We start from the raw sequence: 19,683 nt of genomic DNA on the forward strand, positions 1-19,683 counted from the left end.
TCTTTTTTCCTTAAGCCATGTTGGCAGTTTAAGATTCCAGCACACCATAGGGTGCATGTAAAAGCATTTAAAAGACACACTCAGCTCTCATACTTCGAGCTCGGTGTCTTGTGGACTAGTGGACTGGGCGAGCCCCTAGAGGGGCAACGCCCAGGGTTTGGCCCGCCCAGAGGCGAGGGACTGGCCTTAAGTTGGGCCTCAGCCTCGGAGGTCCAACTGGCCCAATAGGTAGTGTCCAAGCTCTATAAATAGGAGGTAGTTACCAATTGTAAGGGACTTTTGCTCATTTGATGAAATAACCCATGAAATTCAGCATTCTCTCTCTCATTCTCATTCTCTCTAGCACATTTTTCCACTCTCTAGGTACTATCTCTATCCTCAATGTTCATTCCCAGAACACTTAATTTTTTCGTTATTTAAAAATCTATAATTAACTCAAAAAAATTTCATATTATTAAATAAATAATTTTTTTAATTGTTAAAATTATTTCAATGCTAATAATTAAATTTGAGTAATGTTAATTATTTATAAAAAAGAACTATAATAATATTTATAGAAATATCTTGACACAAATTTTTTATATTTATAATAAAAATTATTTTAATTTTAATTTCGAAAATTATTTTAATTTTTATATAATGTCAAAAAATATTGTAAGTAAACCCGAGCAACACACGGGTATAATATCTAGTATATATATGTAAAGCTCACTTGATATATAAGTATTAAATGCTTTAAACAATAGAATTTGTTAAACTTTTCAATTTCTGATATTTTAAATTAAATTTTAATTATTAATTACTACATGAGGGAAATCTATCTATATATATATGTAAAACACACTTGAGTTTTTGCATGCACTAAATGCATTAAACTAAAAAGCTCCAATAACTTCTTTTTTTTTTTGAAAACTAATCAAGTCTACTTTATTTGCCGAAAATCCAATGTCAAAAAATTAAATCGACAGAACTCCAAAAGCACATTGATAAGCTGAATGTGTGGAAATTCAATCATTGTGCAGTGGATTGTTTCAGATATGCAATCAGATCAGCACGATCCTGTGGCTTCTTGAGACCAGGAAACACCATCTTCGTCCCTGGAATGTACTTTTTGGGGTTAAGCAAGTAATCATACAAGGTCTTCTCCTCCCAAATCACAGCCATGTTCTTGTTAGCTGCAGAATAGGAATATCCAGGAGTTGTGCCAGATTGCCTTCCAAACAAACCATTCAGATTGGGTCCTTGTTTGTGACCGGCACCTTGGTCGACGGTGTGGCACTGCGCGCACTTGATCTTGAAGATCTTCTCACCAGCCTTGGTGTCTCCGGGTGGTGCCTCATCGAATGACGCCATTGGAGAAGCCGACACAGAAACTTCGAGAAACAACTCAGACTAACTTTATATTAAATACATTAATAAATAACTAAAAATATTAAATAAATTAAAAAACTAAATTTTTTTGTATTATAAAAAACTATTCAACTACTTATATAAAATAATAAAAGCATTCATAAACATAAAATTTACTTGAGCTTTGCATTTGACAAATCTTAAAAATTAAAATTAATAATAAAACAATACTTATTAATAAATAATTTAGTACTTTCAAAATTTAAAAAAATTCTATTTATAACTATCTCATATATATTTAAATACATATGTAAAGCAGACTTGAAAAAATAACACTAAACACATAAATAAATAATAAATTTATTTTGTATTAAATACATTAAATAATAAAATTGAAAACTAAAATATAAACTACATCCAATTTATTATTCATTATATTAATTATTAATTGTAAAATTTCTCATATTTAAAAGTAAATATTAAAATTTAAAACTTTTCAATTTCTATTATTTAAAATTAAATATTTAAATTTTAATTATTCATTACAACTTGAGGTGAATTTTTTAAAAATTATAATAATTGAAATTGACTACGTTTACATTAATGACAATAATAGATTGTTAATAGTAATTTGTTTATATTCTTTACTAAATGTTAATAATAATTATCAATTAAAATTAAAATAATTTTAATTTTATTTATTAATCATAAATTGAGAAATTTAGAAAAACACTTATTACTATTTTTTACTTATAAAAAAAATTTATTAATAAATAATGCGACTTGAGAGTGTTTCTCTCTTGCGTTTTGCTATATTAATATATATATATATATATCTTTTATCTTTCTAAAAAAAATAATGTCAAAAAAATAGTTGAAAATTTAAAAAAATGTGTCTATAAGGTATTTATTATTACTGTATCGAATGCATGTATTATTTGAAAAAGATTCTTTAATATGATTTTTGATCTATTATATAGAAGTAAAAATAACTTGAGGAAACATAACAGATAAAAATGATTATAACAAAAGGCTTTTGTACTTTGTAATTGCCACTACTTTTATTTTTGAAAAAATAAATAATTATAACAAAAGTTAAATAATTTTTTTTTCAATAGAATAGAAATATTATTAATGAGAAAAAACATGAGAACATCTTCTTTTGGAACAGGCAAAAGTTCAAACTCCCTAAAGGGAATACAAAAGTAAAAAACAAAGAAAGTAAAAACAATACATCAAAAGCTAAATAGAAAAAGAAAAAAAAGGAAAAGCAAAGGCTAAAGTGTAAAAACAGTATAAAAAAATATGTTATTACAACTTATGTTAAAACCTTATTACTTGGATTTTTTAAATTATTAAATAAATAAATTATTAAATTGATTTTTAAGGATTAGTTATGATTAAAAAATAGAATAATAACATCTGAGGACAATTCCCCTAACTGAGTATCAATGTTTACAACCGGATATATTACAAATCAGCCCCTCTACAATTGAAACGATAATAATAAACCTAAAATCAGAGAACTCAAATCAATAGAATAGGTTACAACCAAAGTTTTAAAAATTAATTTAATGCTAATTATTAAATATCAATTACTAATTTTGAGTAATATTACTTTCAAATAAAATTTCAGTAATATTAATTATTTACACAAAGAGAACTTTAGTACGAACAATTTAATACACCAAAACTATTATTTTGATGTCTCAACACGGTTTTTTATTATATTTATTATAAAAAATATTTTTGATATTTGGTTATTTAATTACACTTTAATAATTTTTATACTATATTAAAAAAAGTGTAAATAAACCCGTGCAACGCACGGCTATTATATCTAGTAATAATTGAAATTTACTACCTTTACATTAATGATAATAATACATTGTTAATAATTTGTTTATATTCTTTACTAATGTTTTATTTTAATTTTAGTTATTAATCATAAGTTGAGAAAGTTTAAGAAAATAACAAATAAAACTTATTACTATTTTTTACTTATAAAAAATACTTTTTAATATAAATTGCCGAAAAAATAGTTGAAAATTAAAAAAAAAAGTCTCTATAAGGTATTTAATTATTACTATATCGAATGTATGTATTATATATTTGAAAAAGATTCTTTAAATATGATTTTTGAACTATTACATAGAAGTAAAAATAACTTGAAGAAGCATAACAGAGAACAATAATTATAATAAAAGTTGAATAAATTAAGATTTACTAAATAATATTTTACGATATTAAAATGATAATTATTTATAATTTTTAAAGTTAAAATTATATCATTGTTGATAAAAAAAAGTTTAAAAAATATGTTATTAATTAGAACTTATATTAAAACTTTATTAATTGATTTAAAATATTTCAAATTCATTTGAGATTTTTCAAATTATTGAATAAATTATTAAATTGGTTTTTAATGATTACTTATGATTAAAATATAGAATAACATCTAGGGACAATATTCCCAAAACTAAGTATCAATGTTTACAACCGGATATATGATAAATCAGCCCCTCTGCAACTAAACCAAAAAACAGAGAACTCAAATCAATAGAATATGTTACAACCAAAGTTTTTAAAATTAATTCAATGCTAATTATTAAATATCAATTACTAATTTTGAGTGATATTAAATATTTACATAAAGAAGTTTTTAACGAGGCTCTAGCGTTAGATGTATCTTTCAAGGTGAGGGATATTTTTTGGTTTGTAATGTTGTGGTTTTGAGGGCTTAACTTAATTATGAGAGGGTTGTTCTCATTAGGGGTGTACAAGGGACGGGTTTTAGTTAACCATAACCCGGCCCTAAATATTAATCGTGCCAATTCTTAGACCCTAACCCGTCCCTAGACCCAAAGAAACCCGACAATATGCGGGTCCAATTTAGGACGGGTCTATGTAGGACGGGACCGGGTTGTTATTGCGGGTCCAATGTTCTCCCCTTTTCCAAATCCTAATAAACAACTAAATCTTTCGTGTATGATTAGGTTATTGCGCCTGATTAGATTCAGAATACCACGTATTTAAATGCGCTGCGGAAGGGTTAAGGAAACAAGTTTTTTCATATGCGACTCTTTATTGGATGTTGTTGTAAAACTAAAATGTTGTAGAGTAGTAAGCAACTAAAACAAACTAGCAACCTAAACCATAGAAGCTTGATCTAAGTTTTTCACCAAGCATCATACTTCATTCATTCATTATTCTTATATATTACATATGTTTGTTGATCACTACATGACCAACAACTTTATTCGTGCAAGAGTATGCCTGCATATATTGGCTTATTATACATACACCCTTGGAAGTGGTTACATAGGTGGAGGAGCAGGAACATGAAAGAGAGGAACATGTACAGCACCAGGGATGTTGTCTTCAACCCCAACTGGCATATAATACGTTGGGGATGTGCGAGTGCGACCAGAGGCAGGGATTGGGATTGGAAGTGGAAACCCTGGGAAATAACGTATAAATGGAATTGGAACGGGAAACGGCGTAAAAGGGTTGTTGAATAATGGAAACTGGTTCTTTTCTAGTTTCTTATTCTTGCTTGGATCTTTAACAGCAGGATTATTCACTCCTTTCTCATGATCTGATGGATTCTTATTAAGTTGCTGAGCACTGCTTATGGTAACAGCATTGGTTATCACTGCAACCAAACAGAAAACAAGCACAAGTTTCATGGTCACCGTGTGAGATCCTCTAGAAGCTATTTGGAATGTGTGGAAAGTGAAAGATTTTAGAGAAACTCTCAGATGGTGATGGATTGCTTGTGGCAATGTTAGAGACAGGCATATATATAGAGGAAAAGAAGAGTGTAGAAACCAATCACTAGAAATGTAAATTAAGGAACAAACACAGCTCTTGCATGTGGTGAATCCTTAGAAAAATTACGGTTAGCAACTCCAAGTTTAACATGTTGACTTAATCTTATTGAAAGTATATTTATTATGCGGCAAAATAGAAATTATGTGGTACACGCACGTATGCATACCATTTTTTTACGGTTGAAAGAAACAATTGCATGCAGATATTTTAATGATGTTGTGACGGTTATTTAATAGAGTGTTCACTGTTGGGATAAAGAGAACCGTGTTCTTTCAACCGTTGATACTCTATTAAAGTGGCTGACTTTGAAGGTGGCATAGTTAATAAGAGAAACTCTCTCCGTTCTTATATAACTTACATTTTAAGGTTGTTGCACAAGTATTAAAAAATAACAATTAATGTTCTTGTTTTATTAAAATTACAATCTAACTTCCTACTATACCATTTATCTCTCATATTAATTCTAACTTTTTCAACTTTTCTACCACCAATAAATGAAGGGTACAATTGGTAAAGGATAATTAATGCTCTCTTGAACTTTGTAAAGTGACAGATAATTAGGAACAAAATTTAGCTAAAAATAATGTCAGTTATTTAGGAACGGAGGGAGTAATTGAAAGTATTTGTTGACATTCTTCACAGACCTCCTTCTTATAAGAGAAATGAAATAAAAAAGAGAATGTGAGAGATGTAATAGATAATTTGATATAAAAGTAAGAGAAAGATATATAGGAAAAGAATGTATGTGAAAATGAGAGTGTATAGATGAATCAAAACTCAATTGAAATCAGTGTCACGTACGCCTTAAAAGGTGTAAATTTTAAATTAACAAAAGAGGATCGATCAATTTACTCTAAGAGTAACACTTATCAAAATTATACTACCTTTGGTTCTATTTATATATAAGAACCAAAAAACTAATTTACCTAGTTGCCTACCCTGTTTTCCGTTCTCCATTCTTATCCAGCGTTCTGCTTTGGTTCTTTTTTCTTTCCTATGTACCGAACTATATATGTATTATTTGGGTTGAGTGCCCTAGTACTCTATAAATATAATTTTGCTTACCCAAAAAAAAAATCTCGTTAAACTAGTTTTCTTTTTAAGTTCGCTAAAGTACTTAAATGCAAAATTGTTCTCAATTAATATTGATTTTCCAAAATCGTCTTTCATTAACTTTTCTTAATTTCTATGCATCATTAATGCTTATGAAAAAGAGAAAGAAGAGTGTGAATAAATCAAGTCACATGTCCAAACAACATAAAACGAAATTCATTCAACCGCTTGTTCTTCGGTCACTAAATTGGGTAAAAGGGTTAAAAACTATAACTGTCTCTGAACTTTGAGCGAGTTTTGAAAACCGTCCATCGCTGGAAAATTATCTGAAAATCATCCTCAGACTTTTAAAAACAATGTTGACTCGTTCCTCTGACAGCCTCAGATCTGGCAATCGCTGAATTGGCCATCCACGTCAATTAATGAGACCCGATGTGGAATTGTTTTTTATATAATCGTCCTTGTACTTTGAGCGAGTTTGGAAAACCGTCCCTCGCCGGAAAATTATCTAAAAACCATCCTCAGACGAAGAACACCAAGGCTGCGACGAAGAACTGGGAAGGAAGCTTGTGAGGTTTTTTCTCAATCCTTCTCGTTTAATTGTTGAAAGTTAGGGTTTTTTGTTGTTGAGAGGGTGTTGAATACAAATTGCGAGCAGCATGTGTTGTTGTTGGTTTTGCGAGTTGTGTGTTGTTGTTGTTGGTTTATATTTTGGAGTTGAATCGGATTGTTTCTACCTTGTTTCTATTTTAGGGTTTCGTTTGTTCGAATTGACAGTGTGCGATTTGGGTTTAGAGATGCTTGAAACTTGAAATTTGCTTGAAATTATGCATGATTGTTCATCACCATGTGTTGCTTGTTCATGACCTGTGTTGCTATGCATTTTGTAGGATGAGTTGAAATTATTTTCAATAGTCTGAGGATGGTTTTCAGATAACTTTTCGGCGAGGGACGGCTTTCAAAACTCGCTCAAAGTGCAGGGACGATTATATGTTTTAACCCAATTGACGTGGACAGCCACGTAAGGAGCTAGCCGGACCTGAGGCGGCCGGAGGGATGGGTTGAAATTATTTTTAATAGTCTGAGGATGGTTTTCAGATAATTTTCCGACGAGGGACGGTTTTCAAAACTCGCTCAAAATACAAGGACGATTATAGATTTTAACCCTTTAAAAGCTATACGTATCAAAATGAGATGAAACTAGAGAGAAAATTCCACTATAAGAAATTGCCACAATTTATATGAAGACAGTACTTTCTACAAATTCGATCAATAGGTTTGAGATGAGTTCGTAAATTTTTTGTGCAGTTTTCTTCCTAAAACCCTCAATGTTCATACAAAGTCAAATTAAAAAACCACACACACATAACGAGGTTTTGGGGGTTCTATTGTCATCTTGAAAATGAGGCTATCAAGTTTTCAACCTCTCCATGACCTGGTTCCTCGACAGAAGCTTTGCCCTCGCTCTCCTTCATCTTCTTCCTTCTTCTACTTCCCAAAACACTGCTATTGTGCGTGACAATATCTCAAACTCCAAATCTTTTCTTGATGATCCGAACGGTGATCATGATGAAGACCTATGTGTCTCCAAACCTTTCAGCAGTCACTATGACCACCCATCCCGTAGCCACCATTAACTGTCGCACCTAAACACTCTCCCCTCCTCTCTCCCAATTATCTCCTTCCCTTTCCCAAATCCTATTAAACACCTAAATCTTGGGTGGATGAATAGGCAACGCTTAGAATACCAATTTTATTTTCTAAGTCAAACACGCACATTTCTCTCTCTTCTCTTTTCTTTCACTGTTTCATCTTCCCCAACCACAAATAACCCCTTCATTTAGAAAATTGCCATGAATTCAAACATCTGATGTGCACTTGAAATTAGCTTAATTCTTTGACATTAACATAGTAGAAACGACCCAACAGTGAGAGGCAAGAATAAGATTAACACTGCTCTGTGCGAAAGAGAAATCGTGCTTGCGAGAATGGAGGTCGGGACAGATCGAGGAGTTGGGGGCTTGTGTATTTTAGTAAGAGATTATCATAGTAGGAAACCCCTAATGAGCTAGGGCTTCACGAGATTATCAATCACCGTCCACGAAGACGTCGTCATCATCGGTGAAAAACGTGTGCTCTCCTCTGTTTCATAGAAGCGTTGTAGAAGGTTTAATATATTCATTTGGCTTTACAAAAAAAAAAAAAAGAGGAAACAATATTTTTTCTTTATGCAATAGTTACTTGAGCGTAGCCGTAAAATTAAATATGTTGTAGTAATTGTACTTCATAAGCAACTAAAACAAACTTGAAACGTAAACCATATATACAAGCTTGATGTACACCTAGTACTTCTATTAATTAAATTTAGCAAAAATATATACAGGCTTGATCTAAGTTTTTCACTTAGCACCACCACCATACTTCATTCATTATTTTTTTAGAAAACCAAAATTTTATTGAAGAAGAAAAACACAGTACAGTGAGCACAAGGCTCAGCCAAGATACAAGACAAAAAGAACAACATGATGAAGGTATGAAAAACGGTAGAAAGGGGGGGTTTGAATAACGTTTTCAGTACAAAACTTCCACCTTAAAGATTTTGGCAAATCTTTCGAGAACTTAAGTGCTAAAGATAAGAGATAGAAAAGCACACAAGGATTTTATCCTGGTTCACTTGATAAATCACTCAAGCTACTCCAGTCCACCCGTTAAGGTGATTTCTTCCTTCTTAGAATGAAGGCAATCCACTAATCAGGTAAGAGTTACAACTGCACTTGAAACCTACAAGTGACTAACAATTACACTGACTTAGCTCACACTAAGATTCACTCTCTTAGTCTTCTCTAGGATCCGATCAACCTTGATCTCCTAAAGGAACTAAACAAACTGTTTATCAAAGAAATGTTTACAAGAGATTTGCTTCTAAAAAGCTAATAGTAAACACAATGAATTTCAGATGAAAGAAAGCTTAGAATATTTTGAATATGTCTTGCGCGTGTGTATTTCTTTCTTCTTAGTTTCTTCGCCGCTTCTTTCAATCTTCAGCCTCTATATATACTCCAAGGATTAGGGTTGAGCATTGCATGGGAAATGCTACCGTTGGAGGGCAGTTCTGGAAAATCCAGCTTCTGCTGTGGCTGAGAACGTTAGGTAGGTCGTCAGGAAGGTACACTTGCTTTTGTACTTGGATAGCGACTTGACCTTTTAACCTAGGAGACTTCTGATCAGGGGAGTACTTCATATTGGAACTTGTGAAGCCGGTTGATCAGAGTCAGAGGGAAAGCACAGATCCTCTGACCATTGTATCTTCTGATTCTGAACTCAGAGGGAAGAACATGGCCTTCAGAGTTTCTTGCTTCTGGACTTCAGAGTTTCCACTATTCAGCTTCTGGATCTTCAGAGTCTTCTACACCATCAGAACATCTGAACCTTCAGTGTTTCTTGGTTATCAGAACTTCTGGATCTTCAGAGCTTCTAGCGACTGAGTCCACATCAGAGTTTGTATAGCTTCAGAACTTCTGAAGCTTTTCCACTGTTCATACTGAACATGGTGAATGCGAAAGCGTTGCTTGGGTTACCCTTTATACACAGTGCTTCTGATTTGTGTGAGATTGAGTTGAGGTCAGAGCCTGTAAATAGCACACTCAGAAAAACACGTTAGAGTACCACAATTGTTCATATCAAAAGGTTAACTTGTAATCATCAAAACATAGAGTTGTACTACTAGATCAAAACTTGATCTTACACATGAATGATAAGAAAGAACAAAATATTGCATATATATGTTTATTGATCACTACATGACCAACAACTTTATTCATGCAAGAGAGTGTAACCCTAGCATGGCATGTCTGAATATATTGGCTAATTATACATACACCCTTGGAAGTGGTTACATAGGTGGAGGAGCAGGAACATGAAAGAGAGGAACATGTACAACACCAGGGATGTTGTCTTCAGCTGATGGCATATAATAAGTTGGGGAAGGGATTGGTAGTGGCGGAAACGTTGGCATAACACGCATAAATGGAACTGGAAAGAAAAACGGCGTAAAAGGAATGTTAACCATTAATGGAAGCCGGTTCTTATCAAGTTTCTTATTATTGCTTGGATCTGCAGCAGCAGTTTGATCAACAACAACATTCACTCCTTTCTCATCATCTGATGGATTCTTATTCAGTTGGCGAGCACTGCTCATGGTAACAACATTGTTCATCACCGCAGCCAAACAGAACACAAGCGCAAGATTCATGGTCACCGTGTGAACAGATCTTTGGAAAGCATGAAAGATTTTAGAGAAACTCTCAGATGGTGATGGATTGCTTGTGGGAATGTTAGAGGCATATATATATATATGGAGGAAAAGAAGAGTGCAGAAAGTAGAAACCAATTAAGCCACTAGAAATGTAAAGAAAGAAACACTTGCATGTTTTCCAAGGGTGAATTAATTTTATTGAAAGTGCATTTTAATATGCGGCAAAATAGAAATTATGGTACTTGCATATTTCTTTTGACGGTTGAAAGAAACAATTGCAGGCAATGGTTGTGACGGTTATTTAATTCTACAAAGAATTGCTTATTGTTGTAAAAAAAAAGTAAAATGACAGTTACTCACGTATAATTTTACTAAAATACCATTATTTAGTATTACTAGTACTATTTGCAATTATTAAATTTTAGACTTAATTACCGTTCTAATCCCCAGTTAGCACGAATGCACAATTAGAGTCTCTAAATTTCAAAAATACCACAAGCCTGAAGTAGAACACGTTTTTTTTTAGTAAAATACACTCACCTCCCTTTAAGTTTGCCAAAATGACACTCAGCCTCATTCTTAACCAAAATCTACACTCCACCCCACTCAATCTAACAAGTTAACTACATGTTAAAAGATGCTAACAGAATATTCTCTTTAATTCCAAACTAATAAATTTAAATATTTAAATAATAATAAAATTAAAAAATTTTGTTTATTACTTTTTATTTCAAAAAGTTTAAGATATTTACAATTAAATATTTTCACAATGTTGTATAGGAATATCAATAACATTTAAGTTTACAAATATAAATTTAGACTAAACAAATACTTCTATTTTTCTTTTAACTTGTTTTCATGATTAATTGTACTAACAAAATTTCATGATTAATTAGATGATATTTATTCCAATGAAAAGCCCAAAAACAAATTTATGATTGTTCTAGTCACCTTCTCAATTAGTATATTATTAGCTTCATAGATTGGTTGCACTTGCAACATGCAATATTATCTTAGCAAATAAAATGCGAAATGCAACAAATAACAGATGATTATTACGTGAGGTGCTTGGTCTACTAGAATAACTGAATGAGGTATAGTTTCATATCTAAAAAAAAAGATTTAAATTCTTAGTAATTTCAATCACATGATGTTGTATGTCCTCCAATGATAACTCAAGTGGTAAGAGCTTGGTGATATATGAGTTGGGTATGGGCAGTTGCAATTTATCTTTTCAATGTACCAATATAAAATTAAAATATAATTCATATATCTTGAAATTATATAATCTAAGATGAATTTTATGAAGAAAAAAGTCATATAATATTATAAATTATATTGTGAGAATATTTGCAACTTTCGTCAACATATAATACAGTAAAAAGTTTAAAATAGATTATTATAAAAATATTAATCGTAAATTTCTTAAACTTTTTTAAATAAAAATAATAATAAAAGATTTTTTTATTATTTGAAAATTTAAATCTATTAGTTTGGAATTAAAGAGAATATTCTGTGAGCATCTTTTAAGATGTAGTTAACTTAGTGGAGTTGGTTTTTTTTTGATAAGCACTTAGTGGAGTTGGTGGGGTGGAGTGTAGATTTTAATTAAGAATGGGGCTGAGTGTCATATTAGTAAACCTCAAGGGAAGGGAGTGTATTTTACCCTTTTTTTTTTTTTTTTTTGGTACATCAGAAAATGAAGTAGAACACGTTTCAATGAGAAGGTGTAAATTGAAATCACTTTCACCGCTTAAAGCATAATTGTAAAATGAGAACACGTTTCAATTAACGATGATATGAGTCTCTAACTTTCATGACCTGTCACTTAATCTTATTACTAATTTACAATTATGCTCCTCAATCTCTGATCAGCTACTGTTGATCACTCCCTCCGCCGCCATGACTACATTCGAGGTGGTTTTCATCGCTACCCCCGCCCTCGGAAACCTTATCCCCGCCGTCGAATTCGCCAACCTCCTAACCAAACACCACCGTCATCTCTCCGCCACCGTTCTCATCATCACCATCCCTCACCGACCACTCGTCAACACCTACGCCCAATCCCGCGCTTCCTCCGCCACCAATCTCCGATTCCTCCACCTCCCTCCGGTGGACCCGCCCGCACCCGATCAGTACCGCTCCTCCTTCGCCTTCATCAACCTCCTCATCGAGAAACATAACCACCACATCAAACGCGCACTGCTTGACCTCAAGTCAACTTCCGATTCGGTCCGAATCGCTGCGTTGTTCGTTGATATGTTCACCACCACCGCTATTGACATCGCCGCCGAGCTCGATGTCCCCTGCTACCTCTTCTTCGCTTCGCCGGCGAGCTTCCTCGGATTCACGCTCCACCTGCCATCATCGGAAGCTATGGAATCGGAAACTGAGTTTGTGGTTCCGAGTTTCAGAAACCCGCTGCCCCGACCCGTTTTACCGAACCTGGTTCTGGATGCTGGAGACGCGAGATCCTGGGTTTCATACCATGCGGGAAGGTACAGGGAGACAAAGGGCATTGTTGTAAATACTGTTGATGAGCTTGAGCTTTACGCGCTTCGGTCACTCCATGATGATCCGCGGTTGCCACCAGTTTACGCGATTGGGCTTGTTCTTGACCTTGACGGTTCGGCCCGATGGGACCCGAACTGGGTCCAGTGTGGTCAGATCATGGAGTGGCTGGACCGGCAGCCAACGAGTTCTGTGGTTTTTCTATGCTTTGGTAGCATGGGAAGCCTGAAACCAAGCCAGGTCGAGCAGATTGCGATTGGGCTTGAGCGGGCCGGGGTGAGGTTTTTATGGGCTTTGCGCGAGCCTCCGAAGGCCCAATTATCGGACCCAAGGGACTATGAAGATTACAAGGATGTGTTGCCAGATGGGTTTCTAGAACGAACGACGGGGATTGGTTTGGTTTGCGGGTGGGTCCCGCAGATGAAGGTGTTGGCCCACGTGGCAATTGGTGGGTTCGTGTCACATTGCGGGTGGAACTCGATATTGGAGAGCTTGTGGCACGGCGTGCCGATTGCCACATGGCCAGTGTACGCGGAGCAGCAGATGAATGCATTTGAGATGGTTAAGGAACTGGGTTTAAGTGTGGAGATTAGGTTGGATTATAGGGCGGGTGGGGATCTGGTGCGGGCGGAGGAGGTTGAGAAGGGTGTGAGGTTGCTGATGAACGATAGTGATGAGATCAGGAGAAAGGTGATGGAGATGAGTGGTAAGTGTAAGATGGCCTTGATTGAGAATGGGTCATCTTACGGTAACCTTGTGTTCCTTATTCAAGAGTTGACCAACCCATGCATATGAAGCTCTTTGGGTACAATTTAGACAGTTAATAAGTTGGATTGGGCTACACTCTTGAGTCTTATATTTGCTCATATTTGTGCATGGTTTGTATAATTATATGGGCCTGTACCCTGCCATGGGTTTGTACATATATATGTTCACATGCGCGCATAAACACTTTGTAATGCAATAAGTGAAAAGATATGGTCATTGACCAGGTTTATATAAATTCCCTTGCGTTTTCTTCTTTTTTATAGCTGCTAGGGACACATGCTTAAAGGTCATCAATGGATACCAAAGAGAAAACGATGCTAATGAGAATCAGGTTCTTTTGCGACACAAGGGGCATACCAAGAACCCCCTTTAACGACTAATTGATAAGATTGGTCCCCGAATGGATCGATTGATGATGGTGGCATTAGACAATGTCCTACCACTCTGACAAAACAATGAGAGGATAATTTTACCATACTTAAAGGGGATTCGTTCTTGAATGGAAATTTGAAGCATGGTACGTAAATTAATCCTAGGAGTTATGGTTTGATTCAAAGTTTACTATTTACTAAAATCAGGCTAGATCTCACCTTATACCGGCCCAAAAGTTAGATTAAAGGTTAGAATTGTTCTACCATGCATGTATCAGACCTATTTAAGCACATAAGTTAATATAAGACATCTTAACACATGACTGAACATTTGTGGAGGGTTTATTAGAGCTGGGCGAATTGGCCCGCGCCCGCGGGCCGGCCCGCTTAACCCGCAGCCCGCGCGGGCTGTGGCCCGGTGATTGGTTGCCCGTTTAAAAGCGGGCCTACGCGGTCTGGCCCGCTTAACCCGCGAGTTCATGCGAGTTGAACCGCGGTTTTGCGGGCTGGACCGCATTACAAAAGAAAAAAATTTAAGTCATTTATTTGACAACTTTTGAGAAAAAAATTGACAACTTTGGAAAAAAAAATCAGTTTATTTTTTAATTTAGGCGTTTATAAGGTTTTTAATGAAAAAAATATTTTTAATTTAGTTTTAAATTTCATTTTTATTATTTTTTAATTTGGCTTGTGGCCCGCGGGCCAGCCCGCTTATCCGCGGGGCGGGGGCGGACCGGCGTAATAGAGGCCCGTTTAAATGCGGGCCTACGCGGTGCGGGCCTACGCGGTGCGGGCTTACGCGGGGCGGGCCTATGCGGGGCGGTCTAACCGCATACCCAGCTCTAGGGTTTATATATGGATAGTTTTAAATGCTAGGTTCTGTACTTTTGAGTTAAACCTAACTTACCCAAAGCCTAATTTAGAGGTGAAAATTATTCTACCTTAAATTACTTTCGGGCATCTCTTGGTCCGTACAACATGTTTGGTGTGCCTAGAGAAATATCACGTTTGATTGCATCGTTGCAACTACTAGGAATTAGTAGGTAACGCTTACCTCATCAAATTCTTTGAAGAAGACCACTAACTTATGCAATGGATATGATGATCTAAGACTCAAGTCAACGACATAATGTTTCAATGGCAAATAATATAAATTTCAACTATGCTTTTTGTACACCTTTATCCCATGTTTTTTTTTACCATAGTTAGTAGTAATAGTCAAGTTAGTACAACGTAATAGTTTTTTTTTGTCAATAAGTTAGTAATAGTTAAGTTAGTTAAACCTTATAAAATTATCTTTTAGGTGTGTCCAACCAAACTTGAACCTACTCTTGGGCCAAAATAGCAGAGTACTCTATAACAATAATATGTTAAAAAATGATCGATTAACATATAAACAGTTGAAATAATTTGATATTAGTAGTTTGTGATGGTTTTTGATCACACAATTGCAGATTTAAATAAACTGTGCAGTTTGTGACAGTTTTTAATTAACCGCCACAAACGGAGTGTCATGATGTATGTTATAGTGTGTGTATATTTATGAATTAATATTGTAATATGTTTATATGTTTGGAGAAGAAGTAATCATGTAATTAATGAGCAATTAATTAGAAGTAGCTTACATAGTGAGGATTTCAAAAAAAAAAAAAAAACTTACATAGTGAGGAAATAAATTATTTAGGAAAATTGAAAATAAATCAAAACATGCTACTAATTTTTAGAGTATTTTATATTAGTCAATTCCTTATATTTTTACGATATATTTATTTTAGACATTATTAATAATTAGTCCTCATTTTTCAATGACTTTCAACATTATTTTATAATGAGTTAATTTCGATCCAAAAATTATTTAAATTAAAAATGATAAAACAACATTGCTTATTATAATTAATATATGGTGATGGGAAGATAAAGGATCAACCTAGTTTAGTACTGAGTTATTATGGTGATGGGAAAACTGAGTTAAGCTTTTGTTTTCTTCTTTTCATGTGTGAGCTTGAGAAGATAAAGGATCAACCTAGTTTAGGATTGGGTGTAGAGAAATCAAATCTTGTATTTTAGTCATTTGTAGTGTCATATACTCATTGCTGGGAAGTCTTTGCAATCAAATTAGCTGATTCTTTAGCTGGGTATGTTTTTTGTGCTTGGGGTGGATGCTTTGTATCCTCTTCAATAGTCTTCTGTCTCATTTTTGAAATCTCGTAAATGAGTTTCTGTTTTTGAAAAAAAAAAAGGTGTCATGAAACAAAACTAGTATTTTTTTCTCACCTTTGGATAAAGGAACATTTTCGGCTAAGAGAAATAATTCCGAGTGTGGGCCTAGTGAGAAAATGATGGAAGGTTTGATATCAAGCCTTTTCTTCCCGTTGCGGTGGCTTTTCTCTTTCTACCTCCTTTTGTTCTGTTTTGTCCACACATTAGTGTGATTAATTTCTCGCTACACCATTAGTGTATTAAGCAATAGAAATTTAATTAATAAGTTTTTTTTTCATTCACAAAAGTTAAAAATTAAATCGATCTTCAACCACTTATTTAAAAGATGAAATGTTAATCCCTACGCCAACTCTTACACATTATATTTCCACCAACATTTCAAATATCTTTCTTATCGCTTTTCTTTTCTTTCTTTTGCATGCCCGTGACTCACTTTACTACTCGTTTGGTTCTCTTACAGATCCAAGAATGGTCACATTATGAGTTATGACTGAGACGGTGGCATCTCAAGTGCTCCATTGCCTTTGCGCACATGTCATAGCTAGTGCGTTACCACTGAAGAAAATAAAGGCTTCAACTAATGTTCATATAGTTAAACATGTCTGGAATATTTTACTTTGTTGATTGGTTATAATTATGATGTTCTTTTACTTTTAGTATCACGCATTAATGAATTTTTTCCTAATCGGACTTGTATTATATTAGTTCAATTTGATGTCAATTTACTATTGTATGAGTGAAAGTCTGAAGATAACATTGAAGCTCTGGGTCTAAATAGGTCAGTCATGTACTCATGGCAGGTCTTGCATGGCTCAAACTTAGTCTGCAAAATATTTTTGCACGTACATATTATATATAGTACAATTTTTAACCTTAAATTAGTCTTTTAAGGTAAGTTAGGTTTAACACAAATTATAATATAATATCAAATTTTAGTATTGAAGATTAACCATACATAAATTACACGCAAATACTCAGTCATAAAAATACAAATTTCATGCTCGAAATATCTAGTCATAAATGTAAGGTGGTGTGTTGAGAAGCTCAGAGAACAAAAAGAGAGTTGCGATACAGATTTGTTCGTGTTGGTTCTTGGAGGTAGCCACGAATAGGTGAAGTTGTTGCTTGCGGTATGGGTTGGTGTTATAGAGAGGATGTCCATGATATGAGTGTTCGACGAAATAATGTGGTAATTTGCGGTTTGATGTTGGCGGCTATGGAATATGAGAGGGTGTGATTTTGGTTTAAGGGTATATGTAAACTAGGTGATGCAGAGTTGTTTGCAATTGTTCTTGGAGAAGACTGAGAGCTTACTCCTATGTTTTTTTTTATGCAGAGATCTGGTGGAAGCTTGATGGCAATTGAGGCGACAATGGTCGATGACACTAGTTGGAGAAGGAGGAAAATGGATGACAGTGGTGGTGGATTGGTGGTTGGTTGGTATGGGATTAGGAGGGTTAAGGTAGGTGAGAGGAGAGAATGTTAGGTGAGAGGAGAGAATGTTGTCTTAGATTGTCAAAAATATTCAAAGGTCCATTGTGGACGGTCTGACCCCCGAAACATGGATTGTGTTTCATACTTATCATTTTGTGAAAAATGATTGGTTAACATACATATTTGCCGACATATTTCGACTTGTGCATTAGTAGCGAATTTTAATTGGCACAAGTTTTTATGACAATTCAAAATTGTTGTTAATGTGTATGTCAAAAAAATGTGAGCCCTAATTCATAGTCTATGTATTAAAAAACTATTATTTTATATTTTTTCCCATAAAACATTAAAATGTTCCCTTGATTATCTTAGGGCTATCCATTGGTCAGTTTCAATCAGACTAGGGTCAAAATAGTCAATTTTATCGGGTGAAAAACATCAAAACACCAAATCCGCCACCGATTAGTGGCTATGGGTTGTTCGGATTCGGTTTGTTTGTGTCACGCTTTTTTCGGGTAGGTTCATACGGGTTGTTAATCTAGAAATATTTCATAAAAAAAAGACGGCACTACGAAGTTGGCTCCGCCTTGGTAGTGCATGACAGAGATATATAATGAAAATTTACTTGGATAGATCTCACTTATCTGAATGAAAGAACTCTTAAACAAAATCTCACAAGCTTTCATGGACTCATTCAGATTTATGATTGTTAAAGAGAAGAGAAAGGTTTGAGGAATGAGGCAAGTGAGACAACAAAGTAATTAGTGGGGGTAATATGAAGTTGTGAACCATTTAGATGGATTTGAGGGAAAAAGATGTCAATCAGTCGGTGTCGATCGGACTCGGGCTAAAATAGTCGGTTTTGTCAAGTGAAAAACATCAGAACACCAGACCCGCCATTGACCGGTTAGTGACTATGGGTTGTTCATATTCGATTTCTCAAGTGGTAGTTTTCTGGGGTGAATCAAACTTTTGTTTAGTAATTTTTTATACAATCCTAGATTATTTTATGCTATATATTATATATTATTATTCATGATTTTACTATATCTCTCTTAATATTTTTTACAACAATAAACATATCTTTGTCACGTACCACGAAAGGAGTTTTGGACCAGAAAAGCAATTCATTTGTAAAATTAAAATTTTTCCAAAATAAAATCAATTTTGTTTGGATTTATTAAAAATATTAAATTTCAAAAAAAAATTAAAAAGTATTAACATGAAGAAAAGAAACAGACGCAAACTTAAAATAAAAAAAACCAAAGTTGTTGTCACTTACCCAAATCTCAGGGAAGCTCCAAGGCACACAAAGTGACAGCCAACTACCTCAAACTGTCCCGAACGAATAAATCCAAATAAAACGTTCATTTCCTCATTTCCACGTCACATGCTTTTTTCATTCTCTCGTATTTGAATTTCCACTAAACCCAACTTGGGTTCACATTATATATCGACATCCTGCTTCTTCTATACACATAATTTAATATCAAGTTATAATTTCTTCTTCGATACATAAGTTGCATTTGGACTAACGTCAAACTAAACATACAAATTTCTTCTTTTTATGACTAAAAAGTTGGTTGGATTCAGCTCCGGTCACTGATACATGTCGAAGCATGCTTCGAGAAGCTGCTTACGGAAATACTTATAGATATAACATTAGAGCATGCTTCAAGAACCATAAATCGCTTACAAATATTATTATAAAATTAGCCGCCAACACAGTTTTTATATCGAGTGCAAACACACAACAACTTGTGTTTGGTTTTCAGTTTGATGGTCTGTTTGAGACATTAGAATTCGAAATCACACATTCTCAAGCCTCAAACCTGATAGATACTATGAACCTCTGTTAGAAGAAAACACTTTCAAACTGAACACCAA

At 34.1% G+C, this 19,683-nt stretch overlaps 2 protein-coding genes across 2 annotated transcripts; one reads left to right on the plus strand and one right to left on the minus strand.

Moving 5' to 3' along the window:
• Positions 1-918: 918 nt before the first annotated feature.
• LOC130723629 (cytochrome c) lies at positions 919-1,364 on the minus strand. Its single transcript, XM_057574738.1, has one exon. The coding sequence runs from the start codon at positions 1,351-1,353 to the stop codon at positions 1,012-1,014; it is 342 nt and encodes a 113-aa protein (XP_057430721.1). The 5' UTR covers positions 1,354-1,364; the 3' UTR covers positions 919-1,011.
• A 10,826-nt stretch (positions 1,365-12,190) lies between these two features.
• On the plus strand, positions 12,191-14,006 carry LOC130725993 (UDP-glycosyltransferase 43-like). Its single transcript, XM_057577193.1, has one exon. It carries the CDS (start codon positions 12,395-12,397, stop codon positions 13,796-13,798), a length of 1,404 nt encoding a protein of 467 aa, XP_057433176.1. The 5' UTR covers positions 12,191-12,394; the 3' UTR covers positions 13,799-14,006.
• The last annotated feature ends 5,677 nt before the right edge of the window (positions 14,007-19,683 follow it).

This window comes from Lotus japonicus, chromosome 6 (genome assembly GCF_012489685.1).
Source record: "Lotus japonicus ecotype B-129 chromosome 6, LjGifu_v1.2".
In the NCBI taxonomy this organism is placed as follows: Eukaryota; Viridiplantae; Streptophyta; class Magnoliopsida; order Fabales; family Fabaceae; genus Lotus; species Lotus japonicus.